The sequence below is a fragment of the Phaethon aethereus genome, assembly GCF_964289735.1.
Source record: "Phaethon aethereus genome assembly, chromosome: Z".
NCBI classification, from domain to species: Eukaryota; Metazoa; Chordata; class Aves; order Phaethontiformes; family Phaethontidae; genus Phaethon; species Phaethon aethereus.
Genome location: NC_138577.1, coordinates 50,524,593 through 50,549,874, shown reverse-complemented (window position 1 = coordinate 50,549,874; position 25,282 = coordinate 50,524,593). Strand labels below are relative to the sequence as shown.

Sequence of the window (25,282 nt, the reverse complement as noted above, 5' to 3'; positions counted from 1 at the left end):
TGGGTTAGGCACTCCTCAATGCTGCACAAAGTCTTTAAATCTTTCAGAAAGTCACCTCTGTCCCAACCCTGAAAACAAGGACTGCCAGTAGCCAAGAAATTAAATTTAATGTTACAAAAGAAGGCATATCAAAATATCAAACTACACTTGCATGTGGCAGTTGAACAAGTGAGTGCAAGGTTGAAGAAAAAGTTAAAATCTAGGAAACAATTTAGATTAATGATTACAATACTAGATCAACTTTACACAGCTTGAATTTGCAGCTGTTCTTTGCTTTTAACTCCCTCCTGCCCAAATATATTGACTTCCTTCAAGAAAAGGAGTTCTCTTACACAAAATGTGTCACGTTTGTTTATATTATTCAGAACAAAACAGTTTTGCTGGCAGAGATTGTGGGTTCGCAGGGACATTTAAGCTTTCATTAAACTGGAAAGCAGTCAAGTCTTTGTGTCTACAAATTTTACATTTAATAGTTCCACAAATTTGGCAAAAGTTCACGATGACGTCTAGGATGTTTTCACCAAATCGTAGACATAAATATGGAAATCATCATCAAACTTGATGAAATAGACAGATGGTTTGGCTTCAACTTGATGAATGACCATGCCAGTCCTTTTTGAGCCATCTTCTTTGGCATATTCCACTTGTTTGCCTACCAGGCTGTCCACAACTTCACCTGGTTCCCGTTCTGCAGGAGGTGAATCATCTGTAACAAAACCAGATTACTTTGGTAGACATTAAAGGAACTTTTCGATATGCAAGACAACTTTGGTAGACATTAAAGGAACTTTGCGATATGGAAGTTCTTAAAAACCCATACAAAACAATCAGAAGTTTTAATCTATACAATTCTTCATAATTTTCAATTCTACATAATCTACAGATTATGCAGAAAATTAGTTTTGTTCAGTGAACCTAATGATTGCCATTGTTTTAGAAGTACAGTTGCAGAAAAATTTTCAAGTAATACTGTCTTCAGTTTTATTAAGACAAAAATAGCACTTTGGTACTAGAAGTAAATCTTTTGATGTGACAGTTTACAGACAAGTTACAGAAAATGTGGATAACTGAATTTAAGCCACCAGCAGAAAAAGGCACTGTATCTCCTTAGCAGAAAGGCAGCCAAACTAAACTTCCGTCATTTCACATACATTATTCAAAGTTTCAGAGTATGCATGCCACTGCAACAAAAACATCTCTTCTAAGACGATAGTAAGTGTAAACTCCTTATTAAATGGGGCTTTTGACTCCATATTGGACCAATGCTGTCAGTAAAGTCTAACCATATTATTTGCTTGTCTACCAAGACCTAGCCAGAAATATCTGTATATTTTAGATGATGCCTATGATAAATTTGGATACAAAAAGGCCTGACTGGTAACACTGAATTGCCAAAGGGTTGGTTATAAGCCAATCACAGAACAAATGTGATAAAAGGTCAAAGCACTGTACTGGAGAACTAGAAGCTAACCACACCTTCTTTTGCAGCTTGTCTTCTTTTTGACCAGTTTAGATAAACTTGCGTTTTGTATTTCCATGACAAATTCTTAGTAATGGTCACACTTTATGTGGTTTTTATTCTGGAAATCCTAAGCTTTTAAATTAATGTCTTTGTTCCATGTTTGCATTAAGAATCCCTTCCAGATTTCACTCATTTTCTTTTCAGTTCTGTGAGCTGTGAAAGAACTCCCAAGGGAGAAAAAAAAATACCAACAGGGAATGAATACATTGGCTTATACTTACACTTAAGATTCTTCCACAACTTAGGAAGTTTCTCTTTCAATATTTGTTTCAGTTCCTCTTATAAATGCACTGACATAGTTATTTTCCTCTTAATATTAGCTTTATGTAAAGAGTCTTCCTTGGCAAAGATGCAAGTTAAACTCTTACATTTTCATTTAGAAGGATTTACAAAATGTTGACAAAGTTTTAGTATCAGATCCAGCAATACATTTTCCCCTCACCAATAAAACTTAAAAGAAATTATCTATATTGTGGTCTCCTTGCATATGCAAAGCCTGTCTTTAAGAAAAAAGGGTTCCCTAGAAATTTTAGTTATAATACTATGGCTCCACTATATTTACTTCCAGGTATTCTAAAATCTGATTTGAAAAATACTACTTTTAACATCCAATCATTTACTTAAGGACACAATTCAAAAGATCTGGAAAGTATTCAGATTCAGGGAAGATAGCAAATACTTAGAAGTGTTTTGGAAACAGGTAAGCAGTAGACAGTCTAGTGGTGGGCATGGAAGAAAAAGTGCACTAAAACTAATTAGTTCTCAAATGGAAATTATACAAGCCTTTTCCCTAACCCCCACCCCTAAAGGTGAAAGAAAGCAAACCAGACTTAAAATACATTCCAAGTCCTTTTCAACAGTTAAGACAACGAACTAATTATTGGAAGATTCAAATCCGAAAGAGTTTTCTTTATTTCTTCAGGAAGAGGAGGGTCACTTTTTTCTGTTAACATTTGTGGCTTACTCTTTACAAGCAACAGATATGATGCTTTTTGTTAGAGGGGGGTGGGAAAACACCTAAACACATGACCGCTACAGATACTATGCAGGTAAGTGTGAATTGTTTATTTAGCCAGCAGACTGTTACCAGTGCTAGATCTGAAGGAAGAGAGTCTCAAACTCAACAAATTAGTTATAACTAATACTTATGTAAAGCACTACATAGCCAACCACTCCAGTTATCCAATTATTAATCATCTCTAAAGCCCACATTGCCTCTGTCAGAGAAGTGTGTTTTAGGTACATGCCAGAAATAAAGTATTCTTTACAAGCTTTTTTCCCCTCTTTTTTTGTACTGGCTATCCTAATCTCTTGAACAATATTGACTCTGTGAAAATCCTTCTAAGTTAGTAAGGAAAAAGTCCTGATGACTTTCCCCTCAAGAAGGGAGGGGGGAAAAAAAAATATCCCTCCTAATCTACTGAAGTATTTTTCTTGCTAGTGCGCTGCAACATGTGAGAGAATGAGTTCTCAAAAGATTAGTACTTCTTTCCTCCAAGAAACTACTCTGTAGCTTTTCACACTGAAGACACCTACCCCAAAGAAATTAATCTGACTATATTAGTTGGTCACAAAATACTATTCCCACAAGAACTGCTTCAGAAGCACAAATCAAGATCCATCCTGGCAAGCCGTGATAGTTTTATACAAAAACAACAGTGGAAAACTTCTGATTTGCCAGTTTCTATCAAAAAATCCAAGCATAACCTCTTCCAAAGTAGTATGCACATACGTTCAGCAGAATGAGGAACAGTTACAGAAAATGCTTTCTGTGCATATGTCACTGCTGATAAAAGTAAAGTATTTCAGCGGTTAACGCAGGTGTTTTGTTGTGCTATAACCTTTGTTAGTTGTTATGCTTAAAAAAAATTGGAGTAACAAACAAGATCTTTGTTTGGACTCTCCTATCCATAAATAAAACACAGCACAATGTTGATATAAAAAACTGACACTTTTATGACACACAGAAGAAAACAGTAACTGGTCTACTTACTTGAATCAGGCATAATGCGAAGGTCACCTTCTTTATAATCATCTAAGAGTTGGTACATGTACAAGACGGGATCTTTCTCATAGGTAATATAAAACCATGTGTTCATAATAGGAGCTCGAGCCAAAACCATCCCCCTCCATTCATCTTTTGAGCCATCCTCTGTCTCAAACATATGTTCCACAGCTTTACCAATCATTGTGTCTGCCAGGTGGGCATCACTAATTCGAGATGAAGCTGAAATGATAGCATTTCATAAATTAATTCAAAAGCACAGGTACATGTCTTTGTGAAAAATAATCTTTACCCTGATTCATAAACAAATTTGACTGGAATTAGTCAATTCATATACAAAACAAACACTGTCCATTCCAGAGAGTTTACTGCTGAAGAACTGCAGAACTTCAGAATGTTGTTAAAAAACCAATGTATTATCATACTCCCTAAGATTAATCAATCATCATGCAAGGTAAAAGGAGATCAATCGAGGCCACACCAGTGAAAACTCTTTGTATTTTAACTAGACACTGGAGGGGGAGAGGCAGTCAGGGGAGAAGAGGAAGAGGTCAATCACAGAACAGTTCTATGAAGTTATTAATGAAACTTGGGTGTTTGGTTCCACTTAACACCACTCTAGAGACTGCTACCAATTGCTATGCAGTCAGAAGAAGCAACAGTTTATTCTGTTTATAAAATAGTAATTACTTGGGTAAATATTGAACTTCGCAGTTTGAAAAACCTGCAGTTTAACAATCCAGTGCTAATTCTGAAAATCAAAAAGCCTTGTTTCTAATCAAGTTATTTCACTTGGAAAATGCCTTTCCCCCCTTATTATTAAAAGCACTTAGGGGAACTACATGTGACATGATTACTATTAGACACGCGTAAAAGACAACAGAGCCAAGATCCTTAGAGTTTAAATTTTAACAGAAATAACATTAACTTTACATATGGTTCTTAGGCATAAGACTCTAAACAAAAACTACAGTATATGTACTGCATATCACTTAAAGTCAGAAGACAGCACTGCACTCACTGGCTATGATCAAATCTTTGCAAAATCAAGAAAATTTAAACAGAGCATTTGGGCTACCTGCCATGTGGCAAAAACGAAATTGACTATTAACAGGTGCTCAGATATTTTGGGGTAAGTCTGGGGAGATTAGTGGAGAATATTTAATAGTAAATGTCAGCTTGTATGTGTGTGAATTTATGAGAAAAACCCAAAACACTTACCAACTCTGTCTGGAAGAACTTCAAGTGCTGAAACTCTTTCATCTTTGTGCAGTTCTAGTCCATACACACAGTCAAATCCATCATACTTTATAAGATAAAGGGAGGGATTTACAGGAACTTGATCAAGAACTGTGCCCTTCCATTGTGTTACAGGTCCACTCCCTTCCTTCCATCCATGCTGTATTCTGCAGCCTACAATATTTCTTCGTGGCTGAGAAATAGGTTTGCTTGGTCCCACATTGTTTCTATGCTTTCTGTACACAGATACAAACATCAATATTAAACAGTACATACATATTCAAAATTCTACTCCAGATAAAAGCTGTATGCTTTAAGATGGCAGTATTTTTTATAGTTAGTGCACTTTATTCAAATTAAGACATAAAGTATATAACACAGTATGGGAAAAAGAAAAACACTGAAAAGCAGAGGCACATTTTTGATGTGCTCTATAAGGTCAGCTTCCTAATAATCGTATCTAAAACTAGTTGGATTAAAGCAAAAGAACTATTTTTAGCCCTTGCTACCCTCAATGTCAAAAGTAAAACTCACCTGATCAGGTCTCAAAAGCACAAGGTTACCTGGCAGAATTATAACTTTACTATCTCGTTGCTCTCTGCAGAACGGTACACACAACTCCTGTCCCAGGAGGAAGAGGTCAATGGAAACATTACGAGTGGCTGACTAAAATTCTTCCAAGGCGTTTATTTTCCCTAAGCTGTGTTTTCACCTGAAGGAAATTCAGCTTTCTTCTCCATTTACAGGTATTTTTGACTCAAAGTATTTTTAAAGACACACAGTAGCAACAACTCTTCTCTAGCATTCCTTTTTAGTATAGCAAAAGAAAAATGTTATGTAATAGTAATGGCAATAGAAGGGATACTCCTTAACGTGGAAAACATAAAAATACTCTTTTTGCCCTTCTTGTATTTTCATGCAAGTTGCATGGGAATTCCCTCTGGTGAATAATAGCTATTGTTCTAATCAACAGTCACATAAGCTATTTGACAGTTTCAAATCACTTCAAGTGTTATACAGGTTTTGTTCTACCCAGTTATAAACAACACGAATTGACAATTCTGAATACAAATGGAAGAAACGAAGGAATACTATGACAGTACATTGGTTATAAGAAATTAGTATTATATCTATTTTTGCACATTACAACGGACATTTTCATTCCTAAAAAGATTATTTAGATAGTTGCCTGATCAGAATTCTCATGAATGTCAGCTAGTTGTAAAATAAATTTTTAGGTTACCATATGTAGCACACTTCATTTAAATGGCAGTAAAATATACACACCACTAGCATGCTTAAAAGCAACGTCTAAAAGAGAGTATCAGTTGCAGAAAAGAATAATCTTCCTTAGATTAGAGATAGTGACCAAAAAGAAACATCTCCAGGAACGATGGAATGCTCTCAGAGAAGCCCCTATATGATCCAAAAAAGACAAATAACAATCATACCACTGAAATCCTGGAAACAGTCTTTCAGAATAATGCACTCACTACATGACACTGGAATGCTTAATGCTGAAGATGTAATTATAACTATTAAAAAAAAAACCGAACTATTCCTTCAGCAGCTTGTCCCACCTCCAGACATACATTCACCATTAAGATCTTAACAGGAGGATTTGTCAAATTTCACTTTCGTTATCATTTGAGCTCTTCAACAAGATCTATCTGCAGTTTTTGTATTCCTAACTTTGACAGCACAGACTATTATAGGAACTCCAACCTCTTCCAGTTAAGAGAAACTACCCTACAAAGCTAGTTCTAATTTTAGGTAGAAACACATTTTCAAATTCTTGTTCTTGCTCAAGTAATATATATATTTGATTTTTTAAAGTTGTAAAGGTCTTAGTTAATTCTTACAAAATGAGATCAGAGCTCTAGTTCTCGGCACAATAAAAATTAATTTGTTTTGCGTGCAATTAATTTATTTAGTTCTAATGAAACACAGTTCCATTCTAAAGCAGAATAAAACCAATGGAAGATAAAAAACTTGATAGATAAAACAATTCAGTTTTAAGCAATTTGTCTATGCTGCTAATCATCTCATCGTTGAAAGAGGTAAAAACAATACTATTCATGTTCAACCTTGGTCAATTTTACTTTCTACCTGTAAAGCATAATCCACTTTAATGTTTAAATTGGAACAATTAAGTGAAAAGCTTCACACTAATTTTAAAAAATATGACGGAAAAAGACTACATAACTGAGTTCAAACTGCTAACTACCTTTAAAATGCCTCAGAGAGAAAAAAGCATTACAAATTTAAATACAAGTCAAGTACCCACCAGGTGTACTTGCAGTTCAATTTTTTATTTGAAAGTTGTACTACTGAACAGCCATTTACTCTCATCTGCAGTGGCTCATACTGCAAGAAATGAGATTTTCAAACTAGTAAATTACTGAGGAAAACCTTCTTGCATCTGAATATGTGGTAAGAAAGCAAGCATAGGTTTCTAACTATCAACAATAGCTATGAATGTACTTCCATGTAAGACAACCAAGTAACCAACTCAAATCTCTCATCAACAGTGTGTTGTTTCTGTGATACGCTGTACTGGTTTTGGCTGGGATTAGGTCAGTTTTCTACATAGGAGCTAGTATAGGCCTATGTTTTGGATTTGTGCTGGAAACAGTGTTGATAATACAGAGACTTTTTTGTTAGTGCCACAGCCTTTTCTGCTCCTCACCCTACCCCACCAGTGAGTAGGGTGGGGCTGCACAAGAAGCTGGGAGGGGACACAGACAGGACAGTTGACCCCATTTGAGGAAAGAGATATTCCATTCCATATGATGCCAAGCTCAGCATATAAAGCTGGAGGGAAAAGACAGAAGTGGGGGGACATTCAGAGTTACGGTGTTTGTCTTGCCAAGTAACCGTTAAGCATGATGGAGCCCTGCTTTCCTGGAGAGGGCTGAACACCTGCCTGCCCATGGGAAGTAATGAAGGACTTCCTTGTTTTCTTTTGCTTGTGTGTGCGGCTTTTGCTTTATCTATTAAACTTCCCTATCTCAATCCATGAGTTTTCTCACTTTTATTCTCCCGATTCTCTCCCCCATCCCACTGCGGGTGAGTGAGCAGGTGACTGTGTGGTGCTTAGTTGCTGGCTGGGGTTAAACCACAACATACACAAAGAAATACAAAATTACAAAACCCTCTATAATGCTATATCCAGAAGGCCCAACAAAATTTTTTCATCCCATTGCATTAGAATTATCCTTAAAATTCCACAAAGATTTGCTCTTGAAGATTGGATAACAGTTTTCCTAGACATATGTCCTGGTTTCAGCCAGGCTAAACCACCTGGACACCCACAAGTCTATGGGGCCTGATGGGATCCACCCAAGAGTATTGAGGGAGCTGGCGGAGGAGCTTGCCCAGCCACTCTCCACCATTTATCAGCAGTTCTGGTTAAAAGGGGGGGTCCCAGACAACTGGAGGCTTGCCAATGTGACGCCCACCTACAAGAAAGGCTGGAAGAAGGAACCCAGGAACTACGGGCCTCTCAGCCTGACCTCCATGCTGGGGAAGATCATGGAGCGGTTGGTTCATCTTGAGGGTGCTCACAGTGTATGTGAAGGACAACCAAGGGATCAGGCCCAGGCAGCATGGGTTCATGAAAGGCAGGTCCTGCTTGACCAACCTGATCTCCTTCTATGACCAGGTGACTCGCCCAGTGGATGAGGGAAAGGCTGTGGATGTTGTCTACCCAGACTTCAGTAAAGCCTTTGAGACTGTCTCCCACAGCATTCTCCTAGAGAAACTGGCGGCTCGTGGCTTAGACAGGTGTACTCTTCTCTGGCTGAAGAACTGGCTGGATGGCCAAGCTCAGAGAGTCGTGGTGAATGGAGTTAAATCCAGTTGGTGGCCAGACACAAGTGGTGTTCCCCAGGGCTTGGTTCTGAGGCCAGTCTTTTTCAATGTCTTTACTGATGACCTGGATGAGGGGATCAGTAAGTTTGCAGATGATACCACACTGGGTGTGAAGATTGATCTGCTGGAGGGCAGGAAGACTCTGCAGAGGGATGCGGACAGGCTGGATTGATGGGCTGAGGTCAACTGTATGAGGTTTTATAAGGCCAAGTGCCAGGTCCTGCACTTCGGCCACAACAACCCCATGCAACACTACAGGCTTAGGGAGGAGTGGCTGTAGAGCTGCCCAGTAGAAAAGGACCTGTGGGTGCTCGTTGACAGCCGGCTGAACATGAGCCAGCAGTGTGTCCAGGTGGCCAAGAAGGCCAACAGCATCCTGGACTGTATCAGGAATAGTGTGGCCAGCAGGAATAGGGAAGTGATTGTGCCCCCGTACTCTGCACTGGTGAGGCTGCACCTTGAATCCTGTGTTCAGCTTTGGGCTCCTCACTACATGAAGGACGCTGAGGTGCTCAAGCGTGTCCAAAGAAGGGCAACGAACCTAGTGAGGGGTTTGGAGCACAAGCCTTATGAGGAGCAGCTGAGGGAACTGGGATTATTCAGTCTGGAGAAGAGGAGGCTGAGGGGAGACCTTATCGCTCTCTACAGCTACCCGAAATGGGTGTTGGTCTCTTCTCCCAAGTAACTAGTGATAGGACAAGAGGAAATGGCCTCAGGTTGCACCAGGGGAGGTTTAGATTGGATATTAGGAAAAATTTCTTCACTGACATAGTGGTCAAGCATTGGAACAGGCTGCCCAGGGTGGTGGTGGAGTCATCATCATTGGAAGTGTTCAAAAAATGTGTGGATGTGATGCTTCAGGACATGGTTTAGGGGGCATGGTGGTGTTGGGTTAACGGTTGGACTTTATGATTTTGAAGGTCCCCTCCAACCTTAATGATTCTGTGATTCTGTAATGTTGATAGCAACAACTAAAAACTTCAGCACGTTAAGTAGTCAAGGACAGTCCTGCTTCTCATGCTGGCCTGCTAGCAAGAAGGGTGGGGGTGCACGGGAAGCTGGGAGAGGACACAGACACGACCACTGACCCAGGCTGGCCAAAGAGACATTCCCTACCATACAACGTCATGCTCAGTATATAAAGCTGGGACGAAGAAGAAGGAAGGGGTGGAGGGACGTTCGGAGTTATGGCATCTGTCTGCCCAAGAAACCATTACGCGTGATGAGGCCCTGCTTCCCTGGAGATGGCTGAACACCCGCCTGGCCATGGGGAGTAGTGGATTCATTCCTTGCTTTGCTTTGTTTATTAAACTGTCTTTATCTCAAACCATGACTTTCCTCACTTTTACTCTTCCAATTCTCTCCCCTGTCCCACCGTGGGGGAGTGAGCGAGCAGCTGCATGGGGCTTAGTTGCCGGCTGGGGCTAAACCATGACCATATAAAAATCAGAGCCAAGAAAACCAGAAAATAGAAAGTTCCAGAAATAGCTCTTGACATATCCTCATTGTAAATGGCTTTTCAATCCCCAAAAATTTCAGATCCTCTTCCATATCTTGAAGGCAGTAAGCCTAGTTACATGAAAAGGTTTCATAATCAGAACCAGATACTTTAGAAAGTTTCTAAAGACTAGACAGATTTTAAAGTTGTATTTATATGGTCCTTGCATAAACTTTTGTTTGGCAACTACTACCAGGGAAAGCAATGTAATACAGAACTGCTAGCAGAAAAATCAACTGTTACTTCAGGGTTGTGCTTAGAAGACAAAGTAGCATTTATAGAAAGAAGAATATTAATTTCCAATAACCTATCAAGTGAAGTTATCCATTTAGGTTTGGTGGATGTGTTTTTTTTTTTTTTCTTTTCTGATCATCTCATCTCAGAAAAACACTGCAGGGTAGAAAAAAGGAAAAAAACAGAACGGTGAAAGAAAACATACCCCTCAGATGTGCAAAAGAGGCACAACTGTGAAAAACAGGAAGGAAAACTATAAAACAGTATAAATGCAGTACAGTAGCAATAGTCAGTACAATTTAAAGTCTTTCACGATGCTAAGCAGAAAAGTTATTAAAAATAGGACTCAGAACTTCTTACAATTGCAATCTTACTACAGACTATCATTAATAGCAGAAGGGTGATGAGAGAATTGTTATTAACTACTTTGCACAATATTCAGACTATGAGGCACATCAGTTGAGGCAAAAGTTTTAAAAGTACTTCCTGTAATCCCTCAAAAGCCATCAGTTAGTTGTGAATTTCATCTTCAGATACTGCAGGAACCAAGATTACAAGTTAGCCTAAAGTGGGATCAGAACTTCAAAATGTTTAAACTCACTTCTTGTTAAATTGCAGGTGTAACCTGAGCCTCAATGTCCTTGAATTGCCAACTACAAGAAATCTGGAGAGCCTATGAAGAAAGGATTGTTTTATAGTGTTTCTTGTACTCTTCCCTTATGCACCAAAGGTGGAAAGAATGAAATCTGGGAGATTAATGACTGATCTGATGCCAGTGAGGTCAGCTTCATATTGGCAGAGATCACCACTACTCATTGACAGAGCACTTGGAAGAACTGCCCTATAACCACAGGAACCATTTCCAAAAGGCTCAACAGTTAACTATCATTTAGCAAAGAAGAGTTCAGAAGACTTATCCATGCTGCTCATTCTGCCCCATCTTCAACTACTGAGTCATGCCGTGTTCCATCCTCTTGGATCCTTCCTCTGCCACAAACCTTCTGAACCTAGATTAAAATCTCCTTGATGGCCTTGGAGTGACAGTAGGCTTGTCCTCTTTCTTTACATAACTAACTATATCAGTGACAAAGTATGCATTACTACCTCATGGTCTACCATAACAGCTCAGAGTAGTATCATGGTCTTTCATATACTACTCATTTATGGTAAACTGAAAATATGAAGAGTTCTCTACTACTCTGCTGATTCTCAGATAAGTCAGTGAGCAGCACACAAGAAATCATCTTGGTTTGGTACAAAAAACTTTTACTAAATCATTAATAAACAATTGAACTAGGCTACATTAATATAAAACTAAGCTGGACGCTTAAGTTAAATGCCTCAGAATCATGTCACTTAGGATCAAAACTTCTTATGCCCCACAAAAGCCTTTATGCTAACAAATTTACAGCCTACTTAGGTATTTAAGTAAGTGTATATCAACACAACAATTAAGACAAATCTAGCCACCCTCAAGTACAAAAGGCAACCCACCTCTGATAGTCTTCCCATCATACACTCCTTTCTCTGAGCGGTTGAAAGAGAACAAGAGAAATTAAGTTTTAACCAACTCTACCTGCCCCTAGACAAATAAATGTTTCTCTTTGCCTTCTATGAAGATAGACAGAATGGATAATGATGAGCTAGTGGAAGGGATTAGAGTAGTTTTACATCAGGTGCTGTCTCTGGGCAACATTTAACACTGTTAGCAGTGATTAACTATGCTAATCATGGAAAATACACCGGCTGAACAAATCGCTTTTGATTGATGCACCACTATAGGACTTTACACTTAAAATACAACTAGTAACATTTCACTAAGTTTCACATTTACCCAGCTTAGATCTGTAGCCAGATATGGTATCTTGCTGTTTGACATTAAGACCAATCATGTTTAGAACTACATCTATTTTCACACAGCTACTCACCGATATTCAGCTGCTACTATTTGAAAATGTAGAGGGAAAAATACATGCCATGAATGTGCAGGATAAGCAGGTATCCTTCACACACAAATAGCAGCCTCCTTACAGAATTATTTCAGTATATTCTTTATTTTAGAAAAGTGAAAAATCCTGTTCAAAACTACAGTTGTAGTGAATACAATATTAGGTATTTCCAAGATTTCTTCCAGACTGGGTTATCAGTAAGCATGCTTTGCAATTTTTATTGTCCTGGTGACAATGAATGAACTCTGTGCCAGAGAACAGGGATCCTACAGTACACATAACTAACTTATGGCTTGTAACTCCTTCTCTCTGAAATCCAGAAAGAATTACAAAAATGTAATTCCATGTTAACAGTCAAATCAACATTTAAAACTTTATTTGTGGGGCATTCTTTTCTACCACCCTCCTGAGAGAATTAGAAGTCTGACTACACACATATACAGACTGAGTATTATTCCACATGATTTTCAAGAACGGAGTGGAACAATAGAGATATACTTCTAGAACAGTACTTCCAGTTACTGAGAGCTGTACTTTAGTAAAAATATTAACAACTTACTTGTGGGAAGTTCTTTTCTTCATCATGCTGGCAGACACTCCTGCATGACCTACAATATAAATGATGGTGGAATTACTGAAAAATAAAGTGTTTATATCATGCCAAAAAAGCCATCTTATACAAAAGCCTTCCCTTCGCACGTCAAAATGTAAAGAATCCAAACACTTCATGTTCTGACTGATCAATGAACTGCTACAATGGGAGAAGGTTCTGCATAGACAGACACAGGCTGAAGGGTCATGAAGTATGGTGGGTTGACCCTGGCTGGACGCCAAGGCACCCACCAAAGCCTCTCTATCACTCCCCTCCTCAGCTGGACAAGGGAGAGAAGATATAACCAAGTGGTTGTGGGTCCAGGTAAGGACAGGGAGAAGTCACTGACCAATTACCACCACAGGCAAAATACTCCACCTGGGGAAAGTTTAATATATTACCAATTAAATCAGAGTAGCTTAATGAGAAAATAAAACCAAATCTTAAAACAGGTCCCCCCTCCTTCTTCCCAGGCTCAACTTCACTCGCAAATTCTCTACCTCCTCCACAAGCGGCACAGGGGGATGGAGAATGGGGGTTGTGGTCAGTTCATTACACGTTGTCTCTGACACTCCTCTCTCCTGAAGGGGAGGACTCCTCACACTCTTCCCCTGCTCCAGCGTGGGGTCCCTCCCCCAGGAGACAGTCCTCCACAGACCTCTCCAATGTGAGTCCTTCCCTCAGGCTGCAGCTCTTCACAAACTGCTCCAGCCTGGGTCCCTTCCACAAGGTGCTATCCTTCAGGAACAGACTGCTCCAGTGTGGGTCCCCCATGTGTTCGCAAGTCCTGCCAGCAAACCTGCTCCAGCGTCGGCTTCTCACTAGGTCACAGCCTACTTTGGGCATCCCCCTGCTCTGGCGTGGGGCCCTTCATGGGCTGCAGGGGCACAGCCAGCCTCACCATGGACTTCACCACAGGCTGCAGGGGAATCTCTGCTCTGGTGCCTGGAGCACCTCCTCCCCGCCCCACCTTCTTCACTGACCTGGGTGCCTGCAGAGTTGTTTTGCATATTCTCACTCCTCTCTCCAGCTGCAATTGCTGTGCCATTTCCCTCCCCACAACTCCCCTCTTCTTAAATGTGATCCCAGAGGTGCTACCACCGTTGCTGATGGGCTCGGCCTTGGCCAGTGGCAGGTCCATCTTGGAGCTGGCTGGCATTGGCTCTGTTGGACACAGGGGAACCTTCTAGCAGCTTCTCACAGAAGTCACTCCTGCAACCTCCACCGCTACCAAACCTTGCCCATACAAACCCAATACAGAAGATCAGGGATGAACATATGGAGTGACGGACCACAACTATTAAAAAGAAAGCTGAACTTAACACAGCAGAGGCTTGGGTTGTCTTTATTCTAGGAAAACGGCTGTAACAATTGAGATGATCATTCAGCTACAACAGTTACATGAATTAACTGGCTCTGTAGTTTTTCACCCTTCAGTTAATCCAAAGGGTGCAAATATACATCCTTCCTGAGTTAGCCAGACCAGCACTAGGGGAAGTATATACACATATCAACCTAACAGAGAACACACAAAACGAACGATGAACAAAAATAGCTTTCAGAAGAGCAACAGGCTTGAACTGGCTTCAACCCTTGTACTCCCTCCCAGCAACTGGGGATGCCCAGTGCTGTGACGGTGAACATGTTATAGAGACCAGTAAACAGAATCACATTTGTATTGAGACACAGTTGTATTCTGCAATTACTATATTCTGCCAAATACCAGTGATTTTATGGTTTTAACATTCTGCTAGATCAAAAACTAGTGCAATGCCAAAAAAAACTTAAAAAGAAAAAGATATTAAAATACTAAACCCTCTTTGAATGTGGTCAGAGTTGTGGACACTTGACACTAACAGGTCATGGCAGTCTGACATGATAGGTTGAATGTTATGTACTAACAGTTCAATAATACTCAGAATTCTGATTCAGCACTTCAGTGATGAGTAAAAGCCTCAGAGTGGTGACTTGTCACTCTATCACTCCCCTCCCCAGCTGGTCAGGGGAGAGAAAATACAACCAAAGGTCCATGGGTTGAGATAAGGACAGGAAGAGATCAGTCAGCAATTACTGTCATGGGCAAAACAGACTCAAATTGGGGAAATTAGTTTAATTTATTACCAATCAATGAGAAACAAACCCAAATCTTAAAACACCTTCCACCCCACTCCTCCCTTCTTCCCGTGCTCAACTTCACTCCCAAATTCTCTACCTCCTCCACACCAGCAGCACAGGGAGACAGGGAATGGGGGTTGCGGTCCATTCATCACAGGTTGCCTCTGACACTCCTTCCCCCTCAGGGGCAGGACTCCTCACACTCCTCCCCTGCTCCAGTGTGGGGTCCCTCCCATGGGAGACAGTCCTCCATCAACTTCTCCAACCTGAGTCTTTCCCACAGACCACAGGTCTTCATGAACTGCTCCAGCCTCGGTCCCTCTTCCACAAGGTGCCATCCTTCAGGAACAGGCTGCTCCAGCCTGGTTGCCCCTCGGGGTCACAAGTCCTGCCAGCAAACCTGCTCCAGCCTGGGCTCCTCTCTCCATGGGTCCACAGAACCTGCCAGGAGCCTGCTCCAGCACAGGCTTCCCACAGGGTCATGGCCTCCTTCAGGCATCCCCCTGCTCCGGCGTGGAGTGCTCCAAGGGCTGCAGAAGAATCTCGGCTCTGGCGCCTGGGGCACCTCCTCCCCCCCTTCCTCACTGACCTGGGTGTCTGCAGCATTGTTTGTCTCACATATTCTCACTCGTCTCTCCAGCTGCAGTTGGTGTTGCCATTCTTCCACCTACCTTCTTAAATCTGTTACCCCAGAGGCCCTACCACCATCACTGATGGGCTCGGCCTTAGCTAGCAGCAGGTGTGTCTTGGAGCCAGCTGGCATTGGCTCTGTTGGACATGGGGGAAGCTTCTAGCAGCTTCCTCACAGAAGCTACTCCTGTAGCCCCCCCGCTAACAAAACCTTGCCATGCAAACACAATACACTGAAAAATTTGTAAAAGAGGAATGGAGAAATCCTGCGTGGGATTTTTCAGGGACAGAAGAACACTGCACTGATCTCAGTGATATTTTGGGATGAATATGAAAAATGAAAAGCTTCTTAGAAGTTGCAGAAAATAAAGGGTAAAGCAGGCTTGTGCTGATTGTTAGAAAGTTACTTGTGAGCAGCAGTGAAGTCAGCAGAGGAGATAGGCAAGAACAAGAGGATAGAAGGAGGTTACAAAAGATAACATGATGTATAAAGGTGATATGCACAGCTAGAAAAATCAAAGTAAGTTCTTAGAATGAAAACTGCAGCCTCAGATCACAGCCAATACCCACATATGTAGGGATCATTTACTACTGTGAACTCAATTAGATCCTAGTGAAGTGATGGCTGCTATGTATGCTGAGGATGAGAAACGGACAGTAGATATCTAGCTTGATCCCGATTCTCTCAGTCTTCCTCATTTTACTGGTTTTGGTTGAGATGGAGTTAGGTTTCTTCATAGTAGCTTGTATGGGGCTATCTTTTGAATTTGTGCCAAAAATAGTGTTGATAACGCAGATGTTTTAGTCACTGCTAAGCAGTGCTTACACAACATCAAGACCTCTTCTGCTCCTCATACTGCTCCACCAGCAAGTAGGTTGGAGGCACACAAGAAGTTGGGAGGGGACACAGCCAGGACAGTTGACCCCAACTCCAGACCAGAGATACTCCAGACTATATGACATCATGCTCAGCCTCAAAATGTGGCTGGATGGGAGGGGGAAAGAAGGAGCTGCTACAACCCTGCACTGCATGTGGGGCTGTGCTGTCTGCTGGGCCAGGTAACTCCCTGCTAGCCATCAGGAAGTGGCGGATGACAGGCAGTGGAGATGGTGGTGGAAGAATTCTCAAGAGTTGCAGATCACCATGCTGAAGTCTGCCATCTCAGACATGCTGGACAGATCTGAGCCTGTAGGTCATGGCAAGTAACTGTCACATCTCCTGGGTGCTACAGTGCAGGGAAGCCTGGTCAGTCATGGGCCACCCATGTGGGTTTTTACAGGGTTCAGGACAAAAGGCAGTGAGGTGGCTCACACGACCAAGAGGCCACTGTGATAGCCACTGTCACAGTGCACTTGCTAAATTACAATTGTGTTGTTATTTCAGTATACTGCTCTGCTCAGTAGAATTCCATATAATGTCAACTGCCTTCCATTGGTATCAAAACATTAAAACCTCTTTGTCTGCAATATCTAAAAGAACCTTGTCAGAGTGCTGGACTGACACGTGTAACTCTAATGTCTCGTGTGTGTGTAGAAACATACCCAGAATTTCAACTATTGATGCTTAAATTGACACCTACAGAGAAGTATCTGAGTTTCTCTCTAGGACTAAGCAAACCAATTCTTTTGAAGTTCAACACTATATGCATGTTCCAAGCATAGCTTTGGAATATGTATGTTGAAAACTTTCATGGTAGTAGTAGTGTCACACAAGAAAGTCAAGCACTAACTCAAGCACCATTAACATTCAAAGTCTTCACAAATATTGTCACCTTTTCACTGTCATATGAAAAAATTCAAGGGGACAAATACAAAATTACAGAAATGGCAGAATTAAAGTAATACCACCCCTTACATTTACAACACTCAAGCTTGTATCAAATCCTTAGGTACCTGCGTTTCCAGGGTTAATAACATCTGAAATGTTTTGGTTTCAGAAATTAAGCCTTAGATGCTGTTTACTACAGAAAAGATCCTATTTGCAATTTTTGACTGTTATAAGACCAAATAATTAAACTGCATGTTTACACAACTATTAGCTGGAAATTAAAAAATGGTATCACAAAAAGCTTGATGAAAAACCCAAAAGGCTTTGGGACTTGACTACAATCACTAAACAAGCTTTCTGATCATATTGTCAGCTACCTCTTCTGTGTATGGGGCAGCTGCATTTTATTAATACATAATATAATAAAACATTTTATTAAAATATGGTGGTTTTTTAGTCTTAGAAAAAGAGATCTGTTCTTATAAAGTAGAAGAACTGCACGATCAGAACAAGAACATACATTTTATGTTTTACATTACTGGCTGATGAGACGAAGTAAGCTTTTGGCTTATTAGCTCAAGTAGTTCAAAACACTACAGAAATAACACACATATTCTGCACAATGGTTCAGCACAAAACTTTTTTTCTGTCCTCTGCTCAAGGACTCTGAACCTGTGTTTAAGAAGGGAGGTCCAAAGCAGCAGTCTCCCAAAGTGAAGAAGAACACTAAGATGTACACAGAAGGAATATTTACTACAGAAGCTGCAATAAACACAAAGGAGAAGCTATGTAGACTGCTGGGAATGGGTGTTTACCCTATTCACTAACTTCTCACCTTGGGAACCTCCCATTTTTGATAGGATTCAACTTGTTCGTTTATGTAGTGAGCTGCAAACCAAAGCCAACTAAGCACTGCTCAGCATCTTATGTTAGACAGGATTCTTAAAGATCCTAGGACAAACCCACTCTCGTACCAACTACAAGCCTATTTGCTAGAATTCACCTTTGTATTTTGCACTGTCTGAATTCAGTAATGTCTCAAAGCAGATGCAAACTGGAAACTGAAGACATCTCAGGTTACACAATTGAAATGTGTAGCACTTCACTTGGCTAGACAGTTGAAGAAATTATAGCAAGAATTCATGGAACCATGAACATTTCTGTCCCCTAAAGCAGTTCTAAATAGGGGGATGGAATAGAACAGAATCCTTACGTTTAGCATATTCTAGTAACAAGGTCAAAATAAAAATTATCTGATACATCTGCCTGCCTCAATCTTTCTTGGTCCAGGAGAATTCCTTCAACAATAGTTCCTCCACTGCTACTGGAAAGCTACAAGGAATCTATGACATACTTAAAAGCTGAAGTTCAGTACCATCCAGATTTTGGAGTTGTATCTAACCCTCAGAGGGCTGGGGGTGGGGTGAAGAAGCGGGGAGGATGGCGCAGAGAGAGAAGTGTTTAAGATGTCAACAGTGCCACTTTATTATTTATGACCTGGGACAGCACATTCCTTAGCACGAAGAAGATACACTCAAGTAGCACAGCCATAATCCTTGCAATCTTCAGCGAGGATTTTGAGATCAAGACAACTGAAGAAGCCAGCTTAAGCGGTTCATGCACATTTAACAGTAAGAGAGCTTGATTTAGCACACACATGCACCCTCCCCCATCACACTCCCAAATTTCACTGCCTGATCCCCTTCCAGTCACCGAAAACCAAGGATGACGTCCAGGTAAAATGGTAGTAACACATTAGAACTGTTTCAAACTGCTTCTCCCAATTATCATCAAAGCATCTAAAACAAAGTACTGCTTTAAAGTAACTGCTAAAACAATTGTAGGTATTATTTATACAACACAGTAAGAAAAACAAGCAAATGCAGTTTTAATACTTCAAGAAACCAGTTCCACACTTGAAGATCATAAAATACATAATGCTGCAAGCCTCAAAATGGTTTCAGTAAGATGTACACACTTTAACTGTTTAACAGCAGCACGTGAGACCTCTCCCTAGTAAGGCCTTACACTACATTCCAGAGATGGCACAAAAAGATGGTATGTTCCAGACACAAGCACCAGTAGTAAAAATATAGCAATTATGCTGAACAGCCGCTGTAACACAGAGGAATATCAATGGACCCCAAAGCACCTCTATAACTATCATCTCTTCTTCGCAAAATCATCATCTGACCCATGCCAAGATAAAACTTTTGTTTCAAGCAGCTGATGTGAGGTAGCCTGTGAATGGGTGCAACACCTATTTCTTTGAAGTGGTAAAGCCCATTATAACCAATTCACTATAAAAATATTCAGAAATGCTGTTCAGCATTCTGAATTCTTTTCCCAACTGAGTTAAAAAGTGAATTGGAAATACTAAAATTCTTCTCATGTGTGAGAATATCTTAAGTCCTGTGTATTTTACTTTGTTTGCAAGATTAAAGGAAGAAGTAAAGCCACCACAAAATAAAAGACAGGAAACTTATCTTTATCTGGCAAAGAAATTTGCTATACAAATCTGCAGAAGAATCTTCCTTCCCAATTTAGAATTTCCAAGTGCTTGTAGAGTTCCTTTACTGAGGTATTAATCTGTAAATGCATGACATTTTTATGAGTGGTCTATGTCATCACACTGCTATGCCTTAATGGCCTCAAACATGAAATTTTTTAAATTAACTTTTAATATACACATATATTGCTGATCTTCTCCTTCACCTAATAATTGCAGAACATAAAGCAGTAACCTGGCTTATATAAATTCTCCTCAAAACTCGAGTACTACCTAAATATCTTGGCATAGAAGCCTAATTAGCATTAGTCATTCTCTGTCACGTTCCCAGTTCAAACCAGAAAGGCATTTAAAAAATCTCAAACATTTCAAGGGCAGTATCTTCATGCAAATATTTCAAGAGAAAAAAAACCATCTGTGTACCAAGTAATTTGGGGTTAAGCATAGCTTGGTCACAAGCAGCAGTGTGACTTCAAAGTTATTAATACTAATTACAGAACAATAAAAGAGTTATTACATTCTATACAGCATGAAGGCCATTGACTGAATGGGTTTAAATATACATTCTTTACCTCCTTTTAACTATGGAAAGACAAATTCTAACTAGAACACTCCATGAAATTCCGTATTTTAGATAGCACTCAAAAAGTCTCTTACAACTACGTTGCCCTGAATATAAAATAGAAAAAATTAATACTGAACAAAAATCAAAGTGTATGGATTAGTTTTAGTGTTCTTTGTAATAAGCAGTGAGAACTCAAACTTTGAGGAATGTGAGAAAGGAGAAAATGTTTATGTCTCAGTCACTTATGTCAGAGCACAGAAACACATTTTTTGTAGTAGAAAGCGAACACCAACTCCCAGTCAAGAGCAACAGTTAAGCATTTAATTGTAATGTGGTCTGTGTGGGTTTTTTGAGGCTCAGTTAATTCTGCTGGTATCAGATCCTGACAATAGAGCCTCAAAATTCAATGGCCAAATTAGAAACCATGTTTCTGAATACTTCTACTTTACCCTAGACAAAGACAGACAAAAAAACCCGATGAGACAAGACACAAACAAACATTCTTTCAGGATGTTGACTCCAAGGGAAGTATGTATGTCACTTCAGCTGGGGGGTATAGCAGACAATAGGAAGGATGGGAGAAAGCTACTGGCAACATTTTTATTATTGTCACATCAGACAGCACACTCCATTCAATCCATGAAAATCAGATAGGCTCTTCAAAACACACCACCAATCTCTTGCTTCTTGAATATCCCCCATGTTTAAAGCAAGCAGCAAAAGCTGTATGTTTTTCAGTTGTATTTCAGAATCTTCTGTAGTAGCAGCAGTAACCCCACAGGAATTATTCTGCATCTGGAGACTACTTCAGAATTACTTTCAGGGATCTAAGAAATGCTTTGATGTGCCCATTCACACCTAGTATTACGCAACATCAACTTAAAAGAGTCTGAGGAAGGAAGAGAGTTCTTTTAATCTTTTCAGACCGGAAGTATAGAGATAAAATGAATTCTGACTCTGTGAAAAGGTTTCACTGCAATCCGAAGCAAGTCACTTCTACAAATGGGATCTCTTTTCTTAGCTCACAAAGGCAATACTGCAACGATTTACACTTGCTTTTAAATGGGAAAAGACTACAAAAGCTTGTATATGACTTCACGCTTCCTAGTTATTTTCTTTGCCAAGAAATTACTTTGTTTTCCAAGGAACCAGTAAAAGCATTACAATTGTTCCTGTGCATCACACAGTTTGGTAGGATTCTGTGCCTCCAGGAGATAACTGCTAGGAAGGACTCTAGAAGACCATGCCTTTCACTTACACAGCATTAAACAGGTGATCACTAGACTAAAAAAGGCCGAATCTAAGTATAAACACAAGGGTAAATCACAACTTATTTTACAATCAATTATACTATACATTTACCTAAAAAAAAAAAAGAAAAAGAAAATTGTATTCCCCTTTACTGGAGACAGCCCTAGAACGACAGGCACGCTGCCATGCTGAAAAGTTTGTCCCCGTCTTTCTTGTAGCCCCCCTTTAAGCACTGAAAGGCTGCAATAAAGTCTTCCCAGAGCCTTCTCTTCTCCAACCTGAACAACCCCAACTCTCTCAGCCTGTCCTCACAGCAGAGGTGTTCTATCCCTCTGATCATTTTTGTGGGCTTCCTCTGGAACCACTCCAACAGCTCCATGTCTGTCTTGTGCTGCAGGTCCCAGACCTGGACTCAGGACTCCAGGTGGGATCTCACCAGAGCAGAGTAGAGGGGCAGAATCACTTCCCTTGACCTGCTGGCCATGCTGCTTTTGATGCAGCCCATGAAACAATCTGCCGTCTCAGATGCGAGTGCACATTGCCGGTTCATGTCCAATTTTTTATCCATTAATACCTCCAAGTCCTTCTGTGCAGGTCTGCTCTCAATTTCTTCATCTCCCCATCTGTATGGATATTGAGGATTGTCCCAACCCAGGTGAAGGGCCTTGCACTTGATGTTGTTGAACTTTATGTGGTTTACACAGGGCAATTCCCCAAGCCTGCCAAGGTCTCTCTGGATGACATCCTTTCCCTCTAGTCAATCAGCTGCACCTCTCAGCTTGGTGTAATCTGCAAACTTGCTGAAGGTGCACTCAATCCCACTATGTCATTGATGAAGATTCTAAATAGTGCTGGTCCCAGTACAGACCATTGAGGGACACCACTCGTTACTGGTTTCCAGTTGGATATTAAGCTGTCAACTTAAATTCTTTAGATGCAGCCATCCAGCCAATCCATCAAACCTACTGCGAAAAGCAAACATTCCATCTTTCTTGCTCAGTATCTGCCTTTAAAAACCCATGCTCAATCTTCATTGCTGAGTGGGCTACACAGTCTGATGATGGCTGCCTGATGCACTCTTTCCTAATGCACATCCATAATCCAGAAATAAACAGCAGGTAATTCCATACCCACTGCGCACACACACGCACACACACACACAAAATCACTAAAACCTATTTAGCCTCAGACCACCAAATATGATCAGGAGGAGGAGCAACAACAGCAAGGATGCCAGTAGCTGTCTTCCTCAAGAATATGATAGCCAGAGGCTGAAAGCCAGCAACACCCAAGCCTAGGTCACATCTACGCCAAGAGTTGAGGCAGACCAAATGTGTATGATTTATGGGTTGTATTTAAATGACAGTGATAACACATTAATCAAATGAATATAAGTTAAGGACTTCTCAGTTAAGATTAAAAAACTTCACGGAGAAAAAGAGGAAGACAAATTCTAACTGTTGTATAGGGATATTAAAAAGCAAAAATGGCAACTAAAGAAATCCATGTGTCAATTTTAATGACCATTTGGCATGGTGCCAGTTATAGGACAAACTATAATTAACAAAGAATAGAAAATGCAACTTCAAAATAAGTCTATGAATTCTCTTTTTTTTCCCCCCAAGTCAAAAGCACAAATAGGAAACAAAATTTTCTTCTCAACATGTTTAAGTAAAATGTCCTAGCTTAAGTCTTGATGTTTTCAGAGAAGAAATCCAGCCACATAATCACTCTCTATGTAAGTTTCACGTTATGACGCTTCAAATCTGTGCTGTAGTTTCAATGTTAAAAAACAATTTTGTACATTCTTCTAACAGTTGCCTTAAAAGCCTAGGGTCTGAATTCTCTGAACTTCGGCACAGTGCCCAGATAATGCTTAGAAGTCAACAAGCCTGATTTTAAATACCAGGACAAAGCCTGCCCTCCTTTCTTTTCTCTTATAAATATAATTCTACTCCCACAGGTATCCTGCTAGCGTCAAGTGGAAGGATGACTCATCAGTTGATGGAATGAAAATTCACTGAACCAACTGTTTAAGACTTTGTATTGGGTCTCTCCTTTGAAACAATTTATTAAAAATATTTGCTGAAGTTATTTTTGAAATCAGCAGATATTTCAAATGAGTGACAGCACATTAACACTAACTAAGCTAAACACAGGGAAACACAGTTTTGAGTTTCCAGTGGGTTTCAGAGAACTTTTCCAGTATCAGTTGCTTCAGTTCTTGATGATCTGGATTAGTACCTTGAAAGCACCAGAATGGACTATTGCTTCAGTATTTTAAGAGTGAACTGAGCTTTCCCAATTATACATGGCAGATGCTTGGTTTCTTGAGATTTTTAGAGAAGTACCAATTCACAATGGTTGGTGGTAGAAAACACGCTGCATCATGTCTCTACTAAGTCTCTCCCCACACAGGTCACTGACTACTCAGTTTTGCTGCAGCACAAAATAGGAACGCCACTTCCCCTCAATGAAAACCACGAAGTAATTTCATAACAGAAAAAAACCCCCCTAAACATACAAAACAATTTACATTACCCAAGTAAGTTCAACTAAAAAGCAAACAGCTGAACAGAAGAATGAACAACAATCTGTAATCTTTTCATCCCCAAACTGCTGGTCTGTAGCATTCCTAACTTGCAAATGGTAACTTCTAGCCCCTATCCCACACTAGACGAGGCAGAATGCACAGCCGAAGCAGAGTCTAATTTATACAGGACCATGTATCAGCCTACAGAACCATTCTTCATTGGTCATTTGATGCTTTTTTGGCATCATTCTTGACAATCCTTATTACAGAGCAGAGATTCATTAGTCTTTCAAGTTGCAAAACTTCAAATAAGCCTAACTAATCACAAGAAGATGAATGCTTACTCATGTTTTGCATTTCTCTGAATGAAAAATTGCTTTAAATACTTTGACTAACCTTTTTCAGTTTAGAGAGCACACACAGTAGCAACAGTATTTGCATTTTTGTAGTGTTTCCAAGAGATTCTCTTTCACATTTACTAGCTGATCAGCTTCTATAAACCCATGAAGTTTTACTCTAAATTATAAATATATGACGAATAAGTTTGTTCCAGCACTTCCAAGATGAAAAAGAGAAATTCTCCCCTTAATGTCAATGTAATCCTAAAACATTGATTTTGTTCCTTTTTAAAAATTTTATGCAACTTACAGTTCTAATAAAACTTTGATATTAATAACTATATTAAACACTTTTTGTATGTACGTTTGTATTACTAAATTTATGTCTGCCTTTTCAATTCATCAGCTTCTATTAAAAAAGTAACTGTTCCTTTAAGACAGGAATGATAACACCTTCATAAAACGATTAACATAGTAAAGGGAAAAAAAAGTCTATAAAGCAAGAACACTTTTTACCCACTAAAGCCAAACAAAGCCACTCCAAAAAACACCTCACCTGCATCAGCTCTGGACCGCTGACCTGGTGATTTTCCAAATGGGGTCTTCATTCATCTGTGTTTAAGTGAGCAGCAAAGCTGCTGGACTAGGGTGAAAATCCAGT

The 25,282-nt window shown here is 40.1% G+C and overlaps 1 protein-coding gene across 2 annotated transcripts; it reads right to left on the bottom strand.

Moving 5' to 3' along the window:
- Window positions 1-506: 506 nt before the first annotated feature.
- Window positions 507-25,229, bottom strand: SPIN1 (spindlin 1; the record flags this gene model as incomplete). Of its 2 annotated transcripts, none has more annotated exons than XM_082012947.1 (5): window positions 507-706; window positions 3,516-3,749; window positions 4,749-5,002; window positions 12,880-12,954; window positions 25,171-25,229. In XM_082012947.1, 5 exons carry the CDS (start codon window positions 25,227-25,229, stop codon window positions 507-509), a joined length of 822 nt encoding a protein of 273 aa, XP_081869073.1. The 2 variants fall into 2 exon arrangements, with proteins under 2 accessions (XP_081869073.1, XP_081869074.1); XM_082012948.1 differs by having other exon boundaries at window positions 12,880-12,928; window positions 25,178-25,229.
- Between the last annotated feature and the right edge of the window lie 53 nt (window positions 25,230-25,282).